The sequence below is a fragment of the Myxine glutinosa genome, chromosome 8 (genome assembly GCF_964187855.1).
Source record: "Myxine glutinosa chromosome 8, kmMyxGlut1.1, whole genome shotgun sequence".
Taxonomy (NCBI): domain Eukaryota; kingdom Metazoa; phylum Chordata; class Myxini; order Myxiniformes; family Myxinidae; genus Myxine; species Myxine glutinosa.
In genome coordinates this window covers 4,086,174-4,105,269 of record NC_136268.1, presented here as the reverse complement: position 1 = coordinate 4,105,269, position 19,096 = coordinate 4,086,174, and the positions used below count along the sequence as shown (strand labels likewise).

Sequence of the window (19,096 nt, the reverse complement as noted above, 5' to 3'; positions counted from 1 at the left end):
TCAACATTTTTCCCAGGGTGGTTAGCATCCCTCTCTCAACACTTTTACCAGGGTGGTTAGCATCCCTCTCTCAACATTTTTCCCAGGGTGGTTAGCATCCATCTCTCAACATTTTTCCCAGGGTGGTTAGCATCCCTCTCTCAACACTTTTCCCAGGGTGGTTAGCATCCATCTCTCAACATTTTTCCCAGGGTGGTTAGCATCCCTCTCTCAACACTTTTCCCAGGGTGGTTAGCATCCATCTCTCAACATTTTTCCCAGGGTGGTTAGCATCCCTCTCTCAACACTTTTACCAGGATGGTTGGCATCCCTCTCTCAACATTTTTCCCAGGGTGGTTAGAATCCCTCTCTCAACACTTTTACCAGGGTGGTTAGAATCCCTCTCTCAACACTTTTACCAGGGTGGTTAGAATCCCTCTCTCAACATTTTTACCAGGGTGGTTGGCATCCCTCTCTCAACATTTTTCCCAGGGTGGTTAGAATCCCTCTCTCAACACTTTTACCAGGGTGGTTAGCATCCATCTCTCAACATTTTTCCCAGGGTGGTTAGCATCCCTCTCTCAACATTTTTCCCAGGGTCGTTAGCATCCCTCTCTCAACATTTTTCCCAGGGTGGTTAGAATCCCTCTCTCAACACTTTTCCCAGGGTGGTTAGCATCCCTCTCTCAACATTTTTCCCAGGGTGGTTAGCATCCCTCTCTCAACATTTTTCCCAGGGTCGTTAGCATCCCTCTCTCAACACTTTTACCAGGATGGTTGGCATCCCTCTCTCAACATTTTTCCCAGGGTGGTTAGCATCCCTCTCTCAACATTTTTCCCAGGGTGGTTAGAATCCCTCTCTCAACACTTTTACCAGGGTGGTTAGAATCCCTCTCTCAACATTTTTACCAGGGTGGTTGGCATCCCTCTCTCAACATTTTTCCCAGGGTGGTTAGAATCCCTCTCTCAACACTTTTACCAGGGTGGTTGGCATCCCTCTCTCAACATTTTTCCCAGGGTGGTTAGAATCCCTCTCTCAACACTTTTACCAGGGTGGTTGGCATCCCTCTCTCAACACTTTTACCAGGGTGGTTGGCATCCCTCTCTCAACACTTTTACCAGGGTGGTTGGCATCCCTCTCTCAACATTTTTCCCAGGGTGGTTAGAATCCCTCTCTCAACACTTTTACCAGGATGGTTGGCATCCCTCTCTCAACATTTTTCCCAGGGTGGTTAGCATCCCTCTCTCAACATTTTTCCCAGGGTGGTTAGCATCCCTCTCTCAACACTTTTACCAGGGTGGTTAGAATCCCTCTCTCAACATTTTTACCAGGGTGGTTGGCATCCCTCTCTCAACATTTTTCCCAGGGTGGTTGGCATCCATCTCTCAACATTTTTCCCAGGGTGGTTAGAATCCCTCTCTCAACACTTTTACCAGGGTGGTTGGCATCCCTCTCTCAACATTTTTCCCAGGGTGGTTAGAATCCCTCTCTCAACACTTTTACCAGGGTGGTTGGCATCCCTCTCTCAACACTTTTACCAGGGTGGTTGGCATCCCTCTCTCAACACTTTTACCAGGGTGTTTGGCATCCCTCTCTCAACACGTTTACCAGGGTGGTTGGCATCCCTCTCTCAACACTTTTACCAGGGTGGTTAGCATCCCTCTCTCAACACTTTTACCAGGGTGGTTGGCATCCCTCTCTCAACACTTTTACCAGGGTGGTTAGCATCCCTCTCTCAACACTTTTACCAGGGTGGTTAGCATCCCTCTCTCAACACTTTTACCAGGGTGGTTGGCATCCCTCTCTCAACACTTTTACCAGGGTGGTTAGCATCCCTCTCTCAACACTTTTACCAGGGTGGTTAGCATCCCTCTCTCAACACTTTTACCAGGGTGGTTGGCATCCCTCTCTCAACACTTTTACCAGGGTGGTTGGCATCCCTCTCTCAACACTTTTCCCAGGGTGGTTAGCATCCCTCTCTCAACACTTTTACCAGGGTGGTTAGCATCCCTCTCTCAACACTTTTCCCAGGGTGGTTAGCATCCCTCTCTCAACACTTTTACCAGGGTGGTTGGCATCCCTCTCTCAACATTTTTCCCAGGGTGGTTAGCATCCCTCTCTCAACACTTTTACCAGGGTGGTTAGCATCCCTCTCTCAACATTTTTCCCAGGGTGGTTAGCATCCATCTCTCAACATTTTTCCCAGGGTGGTTAGCATCCCTCTCTCAACACTTTTCCCAGGGTGGTTAGCATCCATCTCTCAACATTTTTCCCAGGGTGGTTAGCATCCCTCTCTCAACACTTTTCCCAGGGTGGTTAGCATCCATCTCTCAACATTTTTCCCAGGGTGGTTAGCATCCCTCTCTCAACACTTTTCCCAGGGTGGTTAGCATCCCTCTCTCAACATTTTTCCCAGGGTGGTTAGCATCCCTCTCTCAACATTTTTCCCAGGGTAGTTAGCATACATCTCTCAACACTTTTCACAGGGTGGTTAGCATCCCTCTCTCAACATTTTTCCAGGGTGGTTAGCATCCATCTCTCAACACTTTCCCCAGGGTGGTTAGCATCCCTCTCTCAACATTTTTCCAGGGTGGTTAGCATCCATCTCTCAACATTTTACCCAGGGTGGTTAGCATCCCTCTCTCAACATTTTTCCAGGGTGGTTAGCATCTATCTCTCAACACTTTTCCCAGGGTGGTTAGCATCCATCTCTCAACATTTTTCCCAGGGTGGTTAGCATCCCTCACTCAACATTTTTCCCAGGGTGGTTAGCATCCCTCTCTCAACACTTTTCCCAGGTTGGTTAGCATCCCTCTCTCAACACTTTTCCCAGGGTGGTTAGCATCCATCTCTCAACATTTTTCCCAGGGTGGTTAGCATCCCTCTCTCAACACTTTTCCCAGGGTGGTTAGCATCCATCTCTCAACATTTTTCCCAGGGTGGTTAGCATCCCTCTCAACACTTTTCCCAGGGTGGTTAGCATCCCTCTCAACACTTTTCCCAGGGTGGTTAGCATCCCTCTCTCAACATTTTTCCCAGAGTGGTTAGCATCCCTCTCTCAACATTTTTCCCAGGGTGGTTAGCATCCATCTCTCAACACTTTTCCCAGGGTGGTTAGCATCCCTCTCTCAACATTTTTCCCAGGGTGGTTAGCATCCATCTCTCAACACTTTTACCAGGGTGGTTAGCATCCCTCTCTCAACATTTTTCCCAGGGTGGTTAGCATCCATCTCTCAACATTTTTCCCAGGGTGGTAAGCATCCCTCTCTCAACACTTTTCCCAGGGTGGTTAGCATCCATCTCTCAACATTTTTCCCAGGGTGGTTAGCATCCCTCTCTCAACACTTTTCCCAGGGTGGTTAGCATCCCTCTCTCAACATTTTTCCCAGGGTGGTTAGCATCCCTCTCTCAACATTTTTCCCAGGGTGGTTAGCATACATCTGTCAACACTTTTCCCAGGGTGGTTAGCATCCCTCTCTCAACATTTTTCCAGGGTGGTTAGCATCCATCTCTCAACATTTTTCCAGGGTGGTTAGCATCCCTCTCTCAGCACTTTTCCCAGGGTATTTAGCATCCATCTCTCAACATTTTTCCAGGGTGGTTAGCATCCCTCTCTCAACACTTTTACCAGGGTGGTTAGCATCCCTCTCTCAACATTTTTCCAGGGTGGTTAGCATCCATCTCTCAACACTTTTCCCAGGGTGGTTAGCATCCCTCTCTCAACATTTTTCCAGGGTGGTTAGCATCCATCTCTCAACATTTTACCCAGGGTGGTTAGCATCCCTCTCTCAACATTTTTCCAGGGTGGTTAGCATCCATCTCTCAACACTTTTCCCAGGGTGGTTAGCATCCATCTCTCAACATTTTTCCCAGGGTGGTTAGCATCCCTCACTCAACATTTTTCCCAGGGTGGTTAGCATCCCTCTCTCAACACTTTTCCCAGGTTGGTTAGCATCCCTCTCTCAACACTTTTCCCAGGGTGGTTAGCATCCCTCTCTCAACACTTTTCCCAGGGTGGTTAGCATCCATCTCTCAACATTTTTCCCAGGGTGGTTAGCATCTCTCTCAACACTTTTCCCAGGGTGGTTAGCATCCCTCTCTCAACATTTTTCCCAGAGTGGTTAGCATCCCTCTCTCAACATTTTTCCCAGGGTGGTTAGCATCCATCTCTCAACACTTTTCCCAGGGTGGTTAGCATCCCTCTCTCAACATTTTTCCCAGGGTGGTTAGCATCCATCTCTCAACATTTTTCCCAGAGTGGTTAGCATCCCTCTCTCAACATTTTTCCCAGGGTGGTTAGCATCCATCTCTCAACATTTTTCCCAGGGTGGTTAGCATCCCTCTCTCAACACTTTTCCCAGGGTGGTTAGCATCCATCTCTCAACATTTTTCCCAGGGTGGTTAGCATCCCTCTCAACACTTTTCCCAGGGTGGTTAGCATCCCTCTCTCAACATTTTTCCCAGAGTGGTTAGCATCCCTCTCTCAACATTTTTCCCAGGGTGGTTAGCATCCATCTCTCAACACTTTTCCCAGGGTGGTTAGCATCCCTCTCTCAACATTTTTCCCAGGGTGGTTAGCATCCATCTCTCAACACTTTTACCAGGGTGGTTAGCATCCCTCTCTCAACATTTTTCCCAGGGTGGTTAGCATCCATCTCTCAACATTTTTCCCAGGGTGGTAAGCATCCCTCTCTCAACACTTTTCCCAGGGTGGTTAGCATCCATCTCTCAACATTTTTCCCAGGGTGGTTAGCATCCCTCTCTCAACACTTTTCCCAGGGTGGTTAGCATCCCTCTCTCAACATTTTTCCCAGGGTGGTTAGCATCCCTCTCTCAACATTTTTCCCAGGGTGGTTAGCATACATCTGTCAACACTTTTCCCAGGGTGGTTAGCATCCCTCTCTCAACATTTTTCCAGGGTGGTTAGCATCCGTCTCTCAACATTTTTCCAGGGTGGTTAGCATCCCTCTCTCAACACTTTTCCCAGGGTATTTAGCATCCATCTCTCAACATTTTTCCAGGGTGGTTAGCATCCCTCTCTCAACATTTTTCCAGGGTGGTTAGCATCCCTCTCTCAACATTTTTCTCAGGGTGGTTAGCATCCCTCTCTCAACATTTTTCCCAGGGTGGTTAGCATCCCTCTCTCAACGTTTGGTTGAGACGATTCATGTTCTATGGCTCCTTCTTCGAGACTACTGAAGCAGAGTTGAGCTTCACAAGAAGCCATGACTTTTTGAACGAGCTCATCTTTCTCCATCCCCGCATCTTTGCATCATAAGTTTCAATGTCATGGATTCCTTTTTATTTTCCTCACTTGTCATTCTCTTCCTTCTTGTTCATCGTCAACACATTCATCCTTTTGTGTACCGATTGTCTTCTTCTTGTTTCTCCCCTCGTGATGATTTCACTTTTTACTTCTTGGTGCCACGAGTTGCTCAAGCTAGTTTGTTTATTGTACGTTTGTCAGGTGCACGTGATCTCCCTTCTCCAAATAATTAAATATATAAAGGGCGCAGGTAATTGAATGCTGTGCACATTGTCACGGTGTTTCACACTTCGTACCTTCACGAGTCGCTCAAAGCACTTTGTGCTTAATGCATCTAAATCTAGTTTTTACATATATTTGTCACGTGTCTGAGATAGCCCGAAGACATTGATTGCATCCGTGTGAACATATGGACGCTCACGGGAAGAACATTGAAAATACAGACGACTGGTGTCCAGGTGGTGTGCTTTGAGTGACATTTGTGGATTTTTTTAAACGAAGGGAATTGGATGTGGAAAGGAGGGGTCGGGGGTGATAAAAGACTCCTCCCCATCCTCCCCATCCTAATACCCTCCCCCATCTTCCAAGAACCAACTGGCCAGGCCTGACGTTGAAATGAAGGTGATTATGGCAGGAATTTTGAATTTGTTCAGGTTGTCAGGGATAACTCGCCTGCTCTTCTTGAAAGACACTGTGGGATCGTTTACGTCCATCAATTGATGCTCGCACAATGGACACCCAGCTGAACGTCCAAACGAGGGACGGCGCATTCTGTAACGCAACACTCTACCTGCGAAGGTAGCTGCGATTCTCTACCTGTAACGCAACACTCTACCTGCGAAGTACCAATCCAGCAGGTTAACGATGGGTTGGGAGTCGAATCGGGACAACAAAGCTCAGGGGCAAGTGCGAGTAGCAGAATAAATGAGAGCACATACGTGCGCCTCACTTTATTTTGCGATTGATCAAAGATGGCGGACTAGTAGACTGGCAGCCATATTACTTTTTAAAAAACCTTTTTTTAAATTGGATACAACATCGAGGCTCATGAAAGAGCTAACATTTATCACACAAAAAAATCAAAGACACTTCAAACATATAATAAGGGGAGCGGTGGACACGATGGGGAGAGAGGGGGAAGCACAAACACAACATTTGAGAGCAGGTTCATCGGGAGATCTGTGGGAGGGAGAGGGCTTGAGGAGGCGTGGGAAGGGGGGCGGTGGGAGAAATATTAAGCACAAGGACACTGCAAGGACTTCCAGGAAAGAAGTTGGTATTTCAAAACGGTGGATCTGGGGTGAATTAGCGGGGGTAGAAAAGATCAAGGTTTTGGATGGGGGAAGATAAGAGATGGTGGTGAACAGCTGTTTTAAAGACCTGGAGGGAGGCGTGGGATTGAAGAGAATGTGAGGGTTTGTCCCAGAGGCGGGAGAAAAGAGGAATGAAGGAGTGAAGGTGAGCGGAGAGCCTAGATTTTGGCAGTTTAACCATAAGAGGGTTGCAGGCCGATCTTGTGCGACCTGTTTTGGAATATTTGGGGGACAGAGCACAGAGAGAGCTGGGGGAGCAAGGCCGGAGCGGAGTCGGTAGAAGACGGAAAGACATCCGACTAGGTCGGATGTTCCTACATGCTGCTGATGCAACACAGAGAGGGCATAGTAAGGTCCTCATACAAACTGTGGACACAGATGTTGTCATGCTTGCAGTTACACCATCCCAGAAGCTTTCAGTGATGATATGGTTACAATTTGGGACAGGCAAGAACATGCGATTTATCTCTGCACATGATATAGCCACAGCTCTTGGCCCTGAGAAATCTAAAGCCCTCCCCATGTTTCATGCACTAACAGGGTGTGACACTTCTTCAGCGTTTAATGGGCGTGGAAAGGTAACTGCATGGAATGTGTGGGAATCATTCCCCGAGCTCACAGAGGTACTAGCAGAAATTTGCCACCAGAGCACAGAGATAACTGAAACCTGCATGAACGTCATTGAGAGATTTGTTATTCTGTTGTATGATCGCACAAGTACTGCTACTGACATTAACATTGTACAAAAGAAACTGTTTGCAAAGAAGGGCAGACCTGTGGAATCAATTCCACCGACACATGATGCCCTTGTGCAGCACGTAAAGCGGGCAGTATACCAAGGCGCACTATGCTGGGGACAAGCATTGCATGCTAAGCCTGATCTACCAAGCCCCACTGAATGGGGTTGGCAAAAAACGTCTGCTGGCCAGTTCAAACCAATATGGACAACACTTCCAGAGGCTGCAAAGATCTGCAATGAACTTGTTAAGTGTGGGTGCAAAAAAGGATGTACTGGTCGTTGCCGGTGTAAGAAAGCTGCACTTCCCTGTACTTCTCTCTGCGCATGTGATGGAGAATGCAGCAAAGACTAGAAAACCACAAGATGGCACAGTTACAGTCTGCGATGTCATAGACACTTTTAATCACTGAAGAATGCCAACCTGTTAAGAGTATTTATATGCATTCCCAGTATGCATGATACTATGCAAAATTAATATTTTCATATGACTGCTTAATATTTTATGTTACCATTGGATTCCTAGACCCTAAAAATGTAGGTGCAGGCACTGCAACCATTTAGATAGCTGTTCTAATTATGGAGATATTCATCAAAACAGGTCTGTTATGGCGGCCATCTTGGATTTCAAGATGGCCGCCATATGGGGTGAAATTGGAGATGCCCCCTGGACTAAAAATCTTTCTTTTGGGGTATTCTAGCCATGTGCCAAGTTTCATGCTTTTAAGGGAAAAGGCACAATTCATCAGTTAAGCAGCCCCACTATACCTACCTGCCTGCAGTGAGTGAGTGAAAGGCCCTCGGAGTTAGCTTCATCGCGGGAGATTCCAATGTTTCTGAAAGCTTTGGTTTCAACAGCGTGAAGCCGAGCTAGGTGTGAGGAGGCAGGAGCACCGGCCCAGAGGGGGGAACAGTATTCCATTGAGCTGCGGATGAAAGCCTTGTATGAGGTGAGGAGTTCAGGTGTGCCAAGGAAGGACTTCGCACGATGGAGGATGCCCAGTCGGCGACTGGCTTTGGAGGCCAGATTGGAAATGTGGTTTTCCCAGGAAAGATGATGGCAGATGGTGAGACCCAAAAGCTTGAGTGACAGAACTTCTTGGAGAGGATTATTCAGAAAGTAGATGGGAGGGTTGTCCAGTCGGTCTTTTCGGAGAGACATCGTAAGAGTGTGAGATTTGTCAGGATTGAAAGACATGTTCCACTTGTTTGACCAGTCTGTGATTTTGTCCAGGTCTGCAGAGAGTGAGGAGGCTGCAGACTGCCGATCTGAGGGATGAGGAATGGAGCGGCAGAGAGTGGAGTCATCAGCAAAGAGGTAGAGAGGATTTTCAAGAGACTCAGAGATATCATTGATGAAGGCCAGAAAAAGCACAGGGCCCAGAACACTGCCTTGGGGAACTCCAGCCAGAACATGAATGGAGATGAGGGAAATCTATTCAGGGCCACACGTTGACTACGACTAGAGAGGAAGTCCGCAAGCCATGTGTGGAGATTTCCATGGATACCATAGGAGGAGAGTTTGGTGAGCATAGCTGGGTGCCAGACCGTATCGAAGGCACGTGATATTTCAAGGGACACAGCTCTAATTTCCTGTTTGGCATTGAGGACCTCCATCCATTGTTGAGACAGCAGAATCAGCATGTTCAGAGTAGAGTGACCTGGCCTGAAACCAAATTGATGGTCAGAGATCAAGCCATTGGAGAAGAGTTGCAGTTGAACACGTCCTCAACAATTTCTCGGACATGCATTTTCCGATCTTGTGAAAACTTGGCACACACGTAATGAATGATGGCTTACATGTGCACGCCATTTGTTTTCGAGATCAGATCCAAGATGGCCGACTGGTGGCCATTTTGTAGATTAAACGTGTCCTCAACCATTTCTCGCATATGCATTTTCCGATCTTGTGCAAACTTGGCACACACATAACGAATGATGGCTTACATATGCACGTCATTTGTTTTCGAGATCAGATCCAAGATGGCCGACTGGCGGCCATTTTGTTGATTAAACATGTCCCCAACCAATTCTCGACAGGCATGGACCGATTTTGTTCAAACTTGACACAAAGACAATACATGAGAGTATACATAAGCAGAAGATGTTGTTTTGTAATCCGACCAAAGATGGCCGATTGACGGCCTTTAACTCGGTACAGCAAAATTAGTAAAACCAACTGGGCTTTGGCATATTATGTCTTTTTCTTCTTATTCAAAGGTCAAATGGGATCTCCTCGCGGTTCAAAATATTTGTTTTCGCTTTAACGTTTCCTTCGAAATTCGTATTGCTGGACGATGTCAATCTTTTGAACTCGTTCTTGTTGCATTATGGTCCAAATGACTTCGCATTACCTGTTTTCAAAGGTTATTTTGCTGATTAAGTTGATAAATTGGCATTTATATTCGAACTGACAATATTCTTTGTCTTTGCACCTGTAGGAAAGTGGTTCACCTATGGGATAATTATCATTGTACTAATGCTGGACCTCAACATGTGGAAGAACCAAATCTTCTATCAACCATATGACTATGGGCAGTACATTGCACCTGATGGCATGATTTGGACGGTGGAAGACCCCTTACAGTTGGAACAATTCAACGCTTCGACGCTGAACTGGAAATGGCGGTGGTCCCACAGTGATCCAGGTACTAACCGTACGTATGGTTCTTCCGACAGCATCATGTTCAGCCGTTATGTAGGTGCAAGCCTACCTGTCAAATGCCTTGCGTTCATTCCCAGCATGCTCGCCTTCGTCATGTTTGGGGTCCTCATTTCAGTTTTCGGCCGCTTTAACAAAATCGAGGTGGCTCAAATAGAAGCTCTGGTTTTGAGCCGAAAGCAGGTGGCTGGGACTCTTTCGCACCTGGTTGATGGGCAGCAGGAGAGGTGGATCTCGTTTGGCACTGACATTTTTGATGCAACCGCTTTGGAATTAGAGAACCGAGAGAATATACTGGAGGAAGGTGCTCATGTTGCCCCTGAAGCCGCAACAAACTTTCCAGGTGCACAACCTGATCGGCCGAAAGTAACCACGATAGTGACGCCAGGTGGGAAGTCGATCTCGAATTACCTTGGCAGTTGACGATGAACTCGCCACCTGCTCTGGACTGCAGAATTCCTTGTTGTCGGGTGAGTTTCCCATAGGATGTGGAAGCTGTCAAATGACTGTCATGCTCGATAACTTTGGAAACAATTTACCTTGGGAGGTCAAAACTCTACAGATGCTTTGTTGTCTAGGGTAAGGTAGATGGACGAGGTGTTTGAGGAAAAGTTGTGTGGAGCACAAATGATTGCTATGTTTGATGTACCCTCCCATGGCTGAATAACTCCTTTTTTTGTCATCACTTTCTCGAAACTAAATATGACAATTACTTGGGACTGTTCCTGTTCCTCTTTGGTGCTCATAAGTCAGTTCCTGTGCTGTTTCTCTGCCTCGTCTTTCTTTATTTCTCTTACCATTCTTCCTTTGTATTGCATTCACTAGCAACGGTACCCACCCTACGGGCGGGGCTTCAATTGGGAAGCCCAAATGAAAAGGGAAAATATCAGAAATTGAAGGCTTTTTTTTATTTTAAACGATTCATATAAACATCCGTTAAATCATATCACACGCAAATCATCAAAATCTAAACAGTATTTGTAGAATTTCAATAAAAGCCACATCACTGTTCATATCGGTAAATATTATTCCATCGTGTTTGGAAAAACTGGAAAATTGGAAAAATTGGGGAAAATATTGGAAAAGCAATATAGCTTATTTTACTCCAGGGGGACCCAGGATTACCTACCACAAATTTTTTTGCGATCGGTTCAGCCGTTTTTGCGGTACCTGGGAACACACGGACAGACAGACAGACATTTGGTGAATAATAGTAACTAGCAACGGTACCCACCCTACGGGCGGGGCTTCAATTGGGAAGCCCAAATAAAAAGGCAAAATATCAGAAATTGAAGGCTTTTTTTATTTTAAACGATATATATAAACATCCGTTGAATCATATCACACGCAAATCATCAAAATCTAAACAGTACTTGGCGCCCATTTTGAGAAAAGATTGAATTCTGCAAAACGGAGGCGGCCGCTACACGTCTTTCTCAGTCGCACGTTTATGTGTGAAGAGTGCGCGCCGAATCTGTAACACGGAAGCGGCCGCTACACGTCTTTCTCAGTCGCTTTGCACACGCTGCCGTGTTACTTTGGAGCCGCACGTTTATATAGGAAGAGTTCGTCAGGAGTCGATCTACTCTCTTCTGGTATGTATAATTTCAATAAAAGCCACATTACTGGTCACATCGGTAAATATTATTCCATCGTGTTTGGAAAAACTGGAAAATTGGAAAATTGGAAAAATTGGAAAAACAATATAGCCATATTTACTCCAGGGGGTCCTGGGATTACCCACCCAAAATATCGTTGCGATCAGTTCAGCCGTTTTTGCGGTACCTTCGAACGGACAGACAGACGGACGGACATTTGGTGAATTATAGTAAGAAGATGGATATTGTGGGAAACCCTCTTTTCCATAGGTTTTATTTTGCTCATTTTATCTTGCTGCATGTAGTACAAAATGGGTCTCCAACACCATTGGTTTTAGCAGCTTTTTAGTTACCTTTACTGATTACTTCATAAACTCGACCCATCTATACACTGTCAGACTAGCGATTTGCAGACAGGGCGAGACATCAATCTGTCCGTCGTCCATCGGACGCACTGGTTGACGGTAGTCGGTAAACATCCCACGGTGTCTTTTTGCAAAGGGTAGCCGAGTTATCACTGAAGTTTGCACCTTCAGTCGAACATCAGGCCTGGCCAGACAATTCATGAAATACTTGGATCAAAAGTTTTCCCTGTCCAACCCCACAAGAAGGTGAGAATAATTGTTCCGCTAAAATAAGTAGTCATGGTACTATAGTATCATTCCTTTTCTATATCTCCAAAATAAGATGCCATTTTGTTTGTTACCCTCGCCTGAGGAGAGGGAATTGCATTTGAGTCCGTTTGTTTATCTGTTTGTCTGTCTGTTTGGCTGTCTGTTTGTCTGTCTGTTTGTCCGCACAGAATAAATATGATTTTCTCTGCAGTTGGTCCAATAGACAGGAAATTTTCACCATAGGTGCAACTTCACCTGTATAATTTTCTAATGATACTTATGACGTCATAGGTCACGTGGTTCGGCCGCCATCTTGGAAAAAAACGAAAAACTTTGCACCTCTATCTCCGAAAGCACTGCATAGAAAAAATTGAGACATGGCTCATTGTAAAGACCTCTCCATGGGGAATAAAATATGTTAATGATGATGTCATAGGTGCCTCCATTATGACGTCATAATTCGACAAGTACAAAACTTCATCCGATCAAGATGAAATTTATTGAGCATAATCTTGGAATAAATTTGTGGAGAAAAAAAATAATGCTGACGTCATCGGTTACGTGGTTCGGCCGCCATATTTGCTTTAACACAAAAGCCTTAAAAACACTGAAAATACATCCTGGTGAGGGTTTTCAATCTCTGATTGCTCTTTCTTGTTTATTTTGGCTTTGAGAGCTTGTCACACATTTGCTAGGCCACCCATGTTCCTGTAATCCCCTTAAAGTAGAGTTCCACACAACGTCAGTCCATTGCACGCACAATTTATTTACATTCAAGAGCCTACAGGACATGTTTGTAGTACATGAGGACTATGTGCTGAAATGCCTGTGGACATGAGTTGTCAACACGACTTATTTCACTCCGGCAATGCGATTTACAAACTCTATTGTCTGCATCTTTCCGAAATCCACAAAAGGATTTTGATTAGTCGGCGATGGGCCCGATAAGCCTGCAATATGAATCAGTTGAGCTTGAGCGTGGCGCATTCAGGGCGCACTGGATGAAGCTTTTCACGAGGTACTCGCAATTTATTACGTGGTTTTTCTTTTCCCTTCGCTGCGCAGTCATGTTTCTCATCTATTAATTGGTAGAGTGAGCACATAACTCTCCCTTATTACCTCCGTCACCGAAGGTGGACAGAGGATGTTTTTCCAACCCCGTCTGTCTGTCTGTGAGCAGGAAATCTTAAGTTATGGATGGATTCCGACGAAATTTGGTGGACGGGTTGGGTGTGTGTCCAGGACGAAGTGATTCGATTTTGGGGAATATCTGGATTGAAGATTGTTTTTGGTGATTCTTCTCCATTGAGAGAAGATAGGGCCAAAAACGATACATAGCAGGATATCTCAAAAAGTTATGGATGGATTCCGACGAAATTTGGTAGATGGGTTTTTTTTTTGGTTTTTTTTTTTTGTATACAAGATCGAGGCTCGTGAAAGAGCTAACATTAATCACACAAAAAGACAAACCGACACACAAAACACAAAAAACAAGGGGAGCGGTAGACAAGATGGGGAGAGAGGGGGAAGGACACAAAAGAGAGGGGGAAGGACACAAACACAACATTTGAGAGCAGGGACATCGGGAGGACTTGGGGGGAGGTGGGAGAGGATTAAAACGTATGAACACTGCAAGGACTCTGGGGTGAATTACCGGGGGTAGAAAAGATCAAGGTTTTCGATGGGGGAAGATAAGAGATGGTGGTGAACAGCTGTTTTAAAGACCTGGAGGGAGGAGTGGGATTGAAGGGAGTGGGGGAGTTTGTTCCAGAGGCGGGAGAAAAGGGGAATGAAAGAGTGAATGTGAGCAGAGAGCCTAGACTTTGGCAGTTTAACCAGAAGAGGGTTGCAGGCAGATCTTGTGCGACCTGAAGGAATATTGGGGGGACAGAGCACAGAGAGAGCTGGGGGAGCAAGGCCGGAGAGGAGTCGGTAGAAGACAGAAAGACCACCAACCTGCCTGCGGTGAGTGAGTGAAAGGCCCTCGGCGTTGACTACATCGCAGGAGATTCCAATGATTCTGAAAGCTTTGGCCTCAACAGCGTGAAGCCGAGCAAGGTGTGAGGCAGGAGCACCAGCCCAGAGGGGGGAACAGTATTCCATTGAGCCGCGGATGAAAGCCTTGTATGTGGTGAGGAGCTCAGGTGTGCCAAGGAAGGACTTCGCACGACGGAGGATGCCCAGTCGGCGACTGGCTTTGGAGGCCAGCTTGGAAATGTGGTTTTCCCAAGAAAGATCATGGCAGATAGTGAGACCCAAAAGCTTGAGCGACAGAACTTCTTGGAGAGGATTGTTGAGAAAGTATATGGGAGGGTTGTCCAGTCGGTCCTTTCGGAGAGACATTGTAAGAGTGTGAGATTTGTCAGGATTGAAAGACATGTTCCACTTGTTTGACCAGTCTGTGATTTTGTCCAGGTCTGCAGAGAGTGAGGAGGCTGCAGACTGCCGATCTGAGGGATGAGGAATGGAACGACAGAGAGTAGAGTCGTCAGCAAAGAGATAGAGAGGATTTTCAAGAGAGTCAGAGAGATCATTGATGAAGACCAGAAAAAGCACAGGGCCCAGAACACTACCTTGGGGAACTCCAGCCTGAACAGGAAGAGGAGATGAGAGAAACCCATTCAGGGCCACACGTTGACTACGACCAGAGAGGAAGTCCGCCAGCCATGCGTGGAGATTTCCATGGATACCAAAGGAGGAGAGTTTGGAGAGCAGAGCAGGGTGCCAGACCATATCGAAGGCACGTGAAATGTCAAGGGAGACAGCTCTAATTTCCTGTTTGGCGTTGAGGACCTCCATCCATTGTTGAGAAAGCAGAAGCAGCATGTCCAGAGTAGAGTGACCAGGTCTGAAACCAAATTGATGATCAGAGATCAAGCCATTGGAGAAGAGGGTGTGCGTCCAGGACGTGTGGTTGGGTGTGTGTCCAGGACGAATTGATTCGATTTTGGGGAATATCTGGATTGAAGATTGTTTTTGGTGATTCTTCTCCATTGAGAGAAGATTGGGCCAAAAACTATATATAGCAGGATATCTCAAAAATATGGATGCGTTGAAACTTGGTAGACAGGTTAGTGTGTGACAAGGATGAAATGATTAGGTTTTGGTGAAGATCCAGATGTGGATCCGGATACTAGAATTGTTTTTTATTTCATCTGATTCTTAACCATTTAGAGGAGGGGCCAAAAACGATATACAGCATGATGTTTCAAGAACTTGTGGACGGATTATGACAAAACTTGGTGGATGAGTGGGTTAGATCACAATAACAAGCCGATTCGATTTTGGTTCATGTCCGGATGCAGCTCCGGCCTATCAATAGCAGCGGCCTGGTCTTAGTGATTCTTGGGCCCTGCGCGAAGGTCAAAGATGACCCCCACACACCCTTTATTCACACCCAACCCACTCTGAACAAGAATAAAGCGCCCAATTTTAACAATATATGTCCCTTCAATAATGCACCACAGTTTGTGATTTGAACTTACTCGATTCTACAATATTCATCCAAACAACACAGAAAACGTAGAGCTATTACTATAAAAAAAATAGCATTCATATTATGAAAGCCCGTCAAAAATGACGAGTTGGCACAATTTATTCGACGGTGCAGCCTCATGAACGTGTCAAAGTCTGAAGCCTTGGCCTAACGTCAGGTGTGCTTATTACCTCCGCCACCAAAGGTGCATGGAGGTTATGTTTTCACCCCTGTCTCTGTCTGTCTGTCTGTCTGTTTGTTTATGTGAACAGGATATATCAAAAAGTTGTGGACGGATTCGGACGAAGTTTGGCAGAGATGTAGCGAATGTGACAAGGACGAAATGATTAGATTTTGGTGAAGATCCGGATTCGGATCCGGCTACTAGAATTTTGTAAGTGAATCTTCACCATTGGGAGATCGGGCCAAAAACGATACATAGCAGGATATCTCAAAAAGTTGTGGACGGATTTTGGGCGAAACGTGGTGGACCGGTTGGGTGTCTGACAAGGACGATTTAATTCGATTTTGGTGAAGACATGAATATGGATTCGGATATGAGAATTATTTAATTTTTTTAAGTGATTCTTCGCCATCGAGTGATATGGCCAAAAACGAGGGGTAGATAATGGTATGAAAGACTTGACCGATGATTAATTAATTAAATGTGATTCTGTATTGTGATTTTCTGTTCTACTCTGAGATACAAAACGTAAACTGTTCACCTGGCGGAGGTATGCTCTCTACTGAGTGCCGTTCTAGCATTTTCTTTATTTATGAGACATCCTACAAATGTAAACGAACTGGTTTTACTCTACGCGCAATGCACATCACATGCAGCGAATTCTTCTATTTAATGTTACCTCCCTGCATTTTCTATTTATTGTTATTAAATATATATGTACTACTACTTCTTCCTACTCCTTCCTTCTTCTTCCTACTCTTCCTTTCTACTTCTTCTCCTACTTCTGTACACCGCCCTTGAGCCTCGGTTTGTAAATCACTTTGTACAATTTCAATGGAAGAGACATAAATTACTAATTACTGTTATTTGGGGACCTTGGGGTCTTTGAGGGTCTTCTTGATCTTTTAGGTCTTTCGTTATTTGGGGTATTGGGATTTTGGAGTATTTGGGGTTTTCAGCGTCTTTTGGATCTTCTGTGTCTTCGGGATCTTTAAGTGTCGTTGGGGTATTTTCGTTTCTTTTTTTTTGTGTGTTTCGAGGTCTTTTCGCCTTTCAGGGCCTTTGGGGTCTTTAAGGGTCTTTGGGGTCTTTGAGGGTCTTCTTGATCTTTTAGGTCTTTCGTTATTTGGGGTATTGGGATTTTGGAGTATTTGGGGTCTTCAGGTTCTTTTGGATATTTTGTGTCCTCGGGATCTTTAAGTGTCGTTGGGGTATTTTCGGTCTTTTGTGTTTTCGGGGTCTTTTCGGCCTTCGGGGGCTTTTGGGTATTTGGGGTATTTAAGTGTCTTTGGGGTATTTTTGGTCTTCAGGGTCTTTTTGGTTCCTCTTTGTCTTTTGGGTCCTTCAGGGTCTTTTGTGTCTTTTGACTGTAGTGAACGCACAGTCGTGTTAAAAGAGCATTACATAAAGCCTTTGAAACCTACCTTTATGAAGGGGGACAGACAATCAGACATCTGTCCAAATGTACAAACAAAACTCGGTTTTATATTTTTTTGTATACTGAATCGAGGCTCGTGAAAGAGCTAACATTTACTTCACAAACAAATCAACCAGACAAACAAAATATATAAAAAGAGGGAGCGGAAGACAAGATGGGGAGAGAAGGGGAAGCACACAAACACAACATTTGAGAGCAGGGAGATGTGTGGGAGGGAGAGGGCTTGGGGGGAGGAGGCGTGGGAAGGGGGGGGGGGGAAGTATAAAACACAAGGACACCAAGGACTTCCAGGACAGAAGTTGGTATTTCAAAAAAGTGGAATTGGGGTGAAATTAGCGGGGGTAGAAAAGATCAAGGTTTTGGATGGGGGAAGATAAGAGATGGTGGTGAACAGCCGTTTTAAAGACCTGGAGGGTGGAGTGGGATTGAAGAGAGTGAGGGAGTTTGTTCCAGAGGCGGGAGAAAAGAGGAATGAAGGAGTGAAGGTGAGCAGAGAGTCTTTCCCAGGTGAGCAGAGATTTCAATATTGCCCACTGCATCGGCACCATTAAGGATTCGCTGGATGAGGTGAGAGCCTCTACCATCAATGTGTGCTGGCACAACCTGTTGCCACAGGCAGTATGGTAGATAGGTATGGAAGATATGGTAGATATGGTATGGATAGATATGGTATGGTATGGCAGTATGGTAGATACTGTATGGTAGATGATACAGTATGGTAGATACAGTATGGTAGATATGGCAGTATGGTAGGTATGGTATGGCAGTATGGTAGTATGGTAGATACATATGGTATGGATATGGTAGATATGGTAGGTATGGTAGATATGGTAGATAGGAATGCAATGATTCTATATTCATTTGGCATCTCAGTGTGAGTACATTGTATTGGGCTCGATAAACAACTTGTCCTACTCTCGCTATAACTCAGAAAAGATTGCGTTAGTAAGGAAGAAATGTTCTTACCTGTTAGGCATAACGTTACCACTTCTGCTGCTTCAATCTCCGCTTTACTTTTGAAGAATTAGTAACTTTTTGTGAACTTTCATGTAATTTCTTCTCTGCCTTTTCTTTTTCGTTTTTCTGTCCCACTTGAGGATAATTTTGTTTCATTTTTTTCTGGCTAACTTTGCCTATCAGCTCGATTGATGACGTGTGCGTGTCATTTTTGAAAAATAATTAAGGCCGACGAACAGCGCTCGCTATCGAATAGATCGATCATGTGTCGATGTATGGGCGTCATTTAACACAAAATACAACCTATGGATGCGAGTGGAATTGCTCATTTGCAAAGGGAAGGTTGTTGGAAGTGATTGTTGTTGGAACTTTTTGCTATCAGAGAAAAGTTAAATACAGCAGATGAAAACACTTACAGGTGTTTCATTCTATACACTGGGTGATGTAATTGATGGATTCTTCAGTCGGTCATAAAGTATATCATCTCCACCAGCAATTGCTCTGGCTACTCCACAGGTAAGACCACCCCTGATCACTGGTAACAACATGTGGACCTTTCATCCTGGTGGAGGTCTGCACTCTCCCTAGTGCCTTTCTTTGTAGACTGTATGTTGCTGTAAAGTGTCCCCATAAGAGTGTAGTCCAAAATACATGCTTGATTGGCCACCTGGTCAATGGTGACCAAACTCCACTTCTAAAGATGCTATGGTTCCATGTTGTCCGAAGCAAGGTATTGTGATGCCTTTAGAATAGTCCTAAGTTCCGGGTCATGTGAATAAGTGAAAGCGTCCCTCTTCCACTGCTCGGCTCAGCAAGGTTCCATTTGCTCTTCCACACTCGTCCAGGTACAAGGCAATGCCGATACATACCTGC

The 19,096-nt window shown here is 45.3% G+C and overlaps 1 protein-coding gene across 7 annotated transcripts in view; it reads left to right on the top strand.

The window, feature by feature from the left end:
- The window catches only part of TMEM117 (transmembrane protein 117), a 159,353-nt gene extending 148,022 nt beyond the window's left edge, over nucleotides 1–11,331 (top strand). For all 7 annotated transcript variants that reach the window (XM_068124019.2, XM_078782878.1, XM_078782877.1 and 4 more), the window contains one exon: nucleotides 9,737–11,331. In XM_068124019.2, coding sequence (XP_067980120.1) covers nucleotides 9,737–10,380 — 644 coding nt within the window. In that variant the 3' untranslated portion in view covers nucleotides 10,381–11,331. The remainder of the gene's footprint in view (nucleotides 1–9,736) is intronic.
- The last annotated feature ends 7,765 nt before the right edge of the window (nucleotides 11,332–19,096 follow it).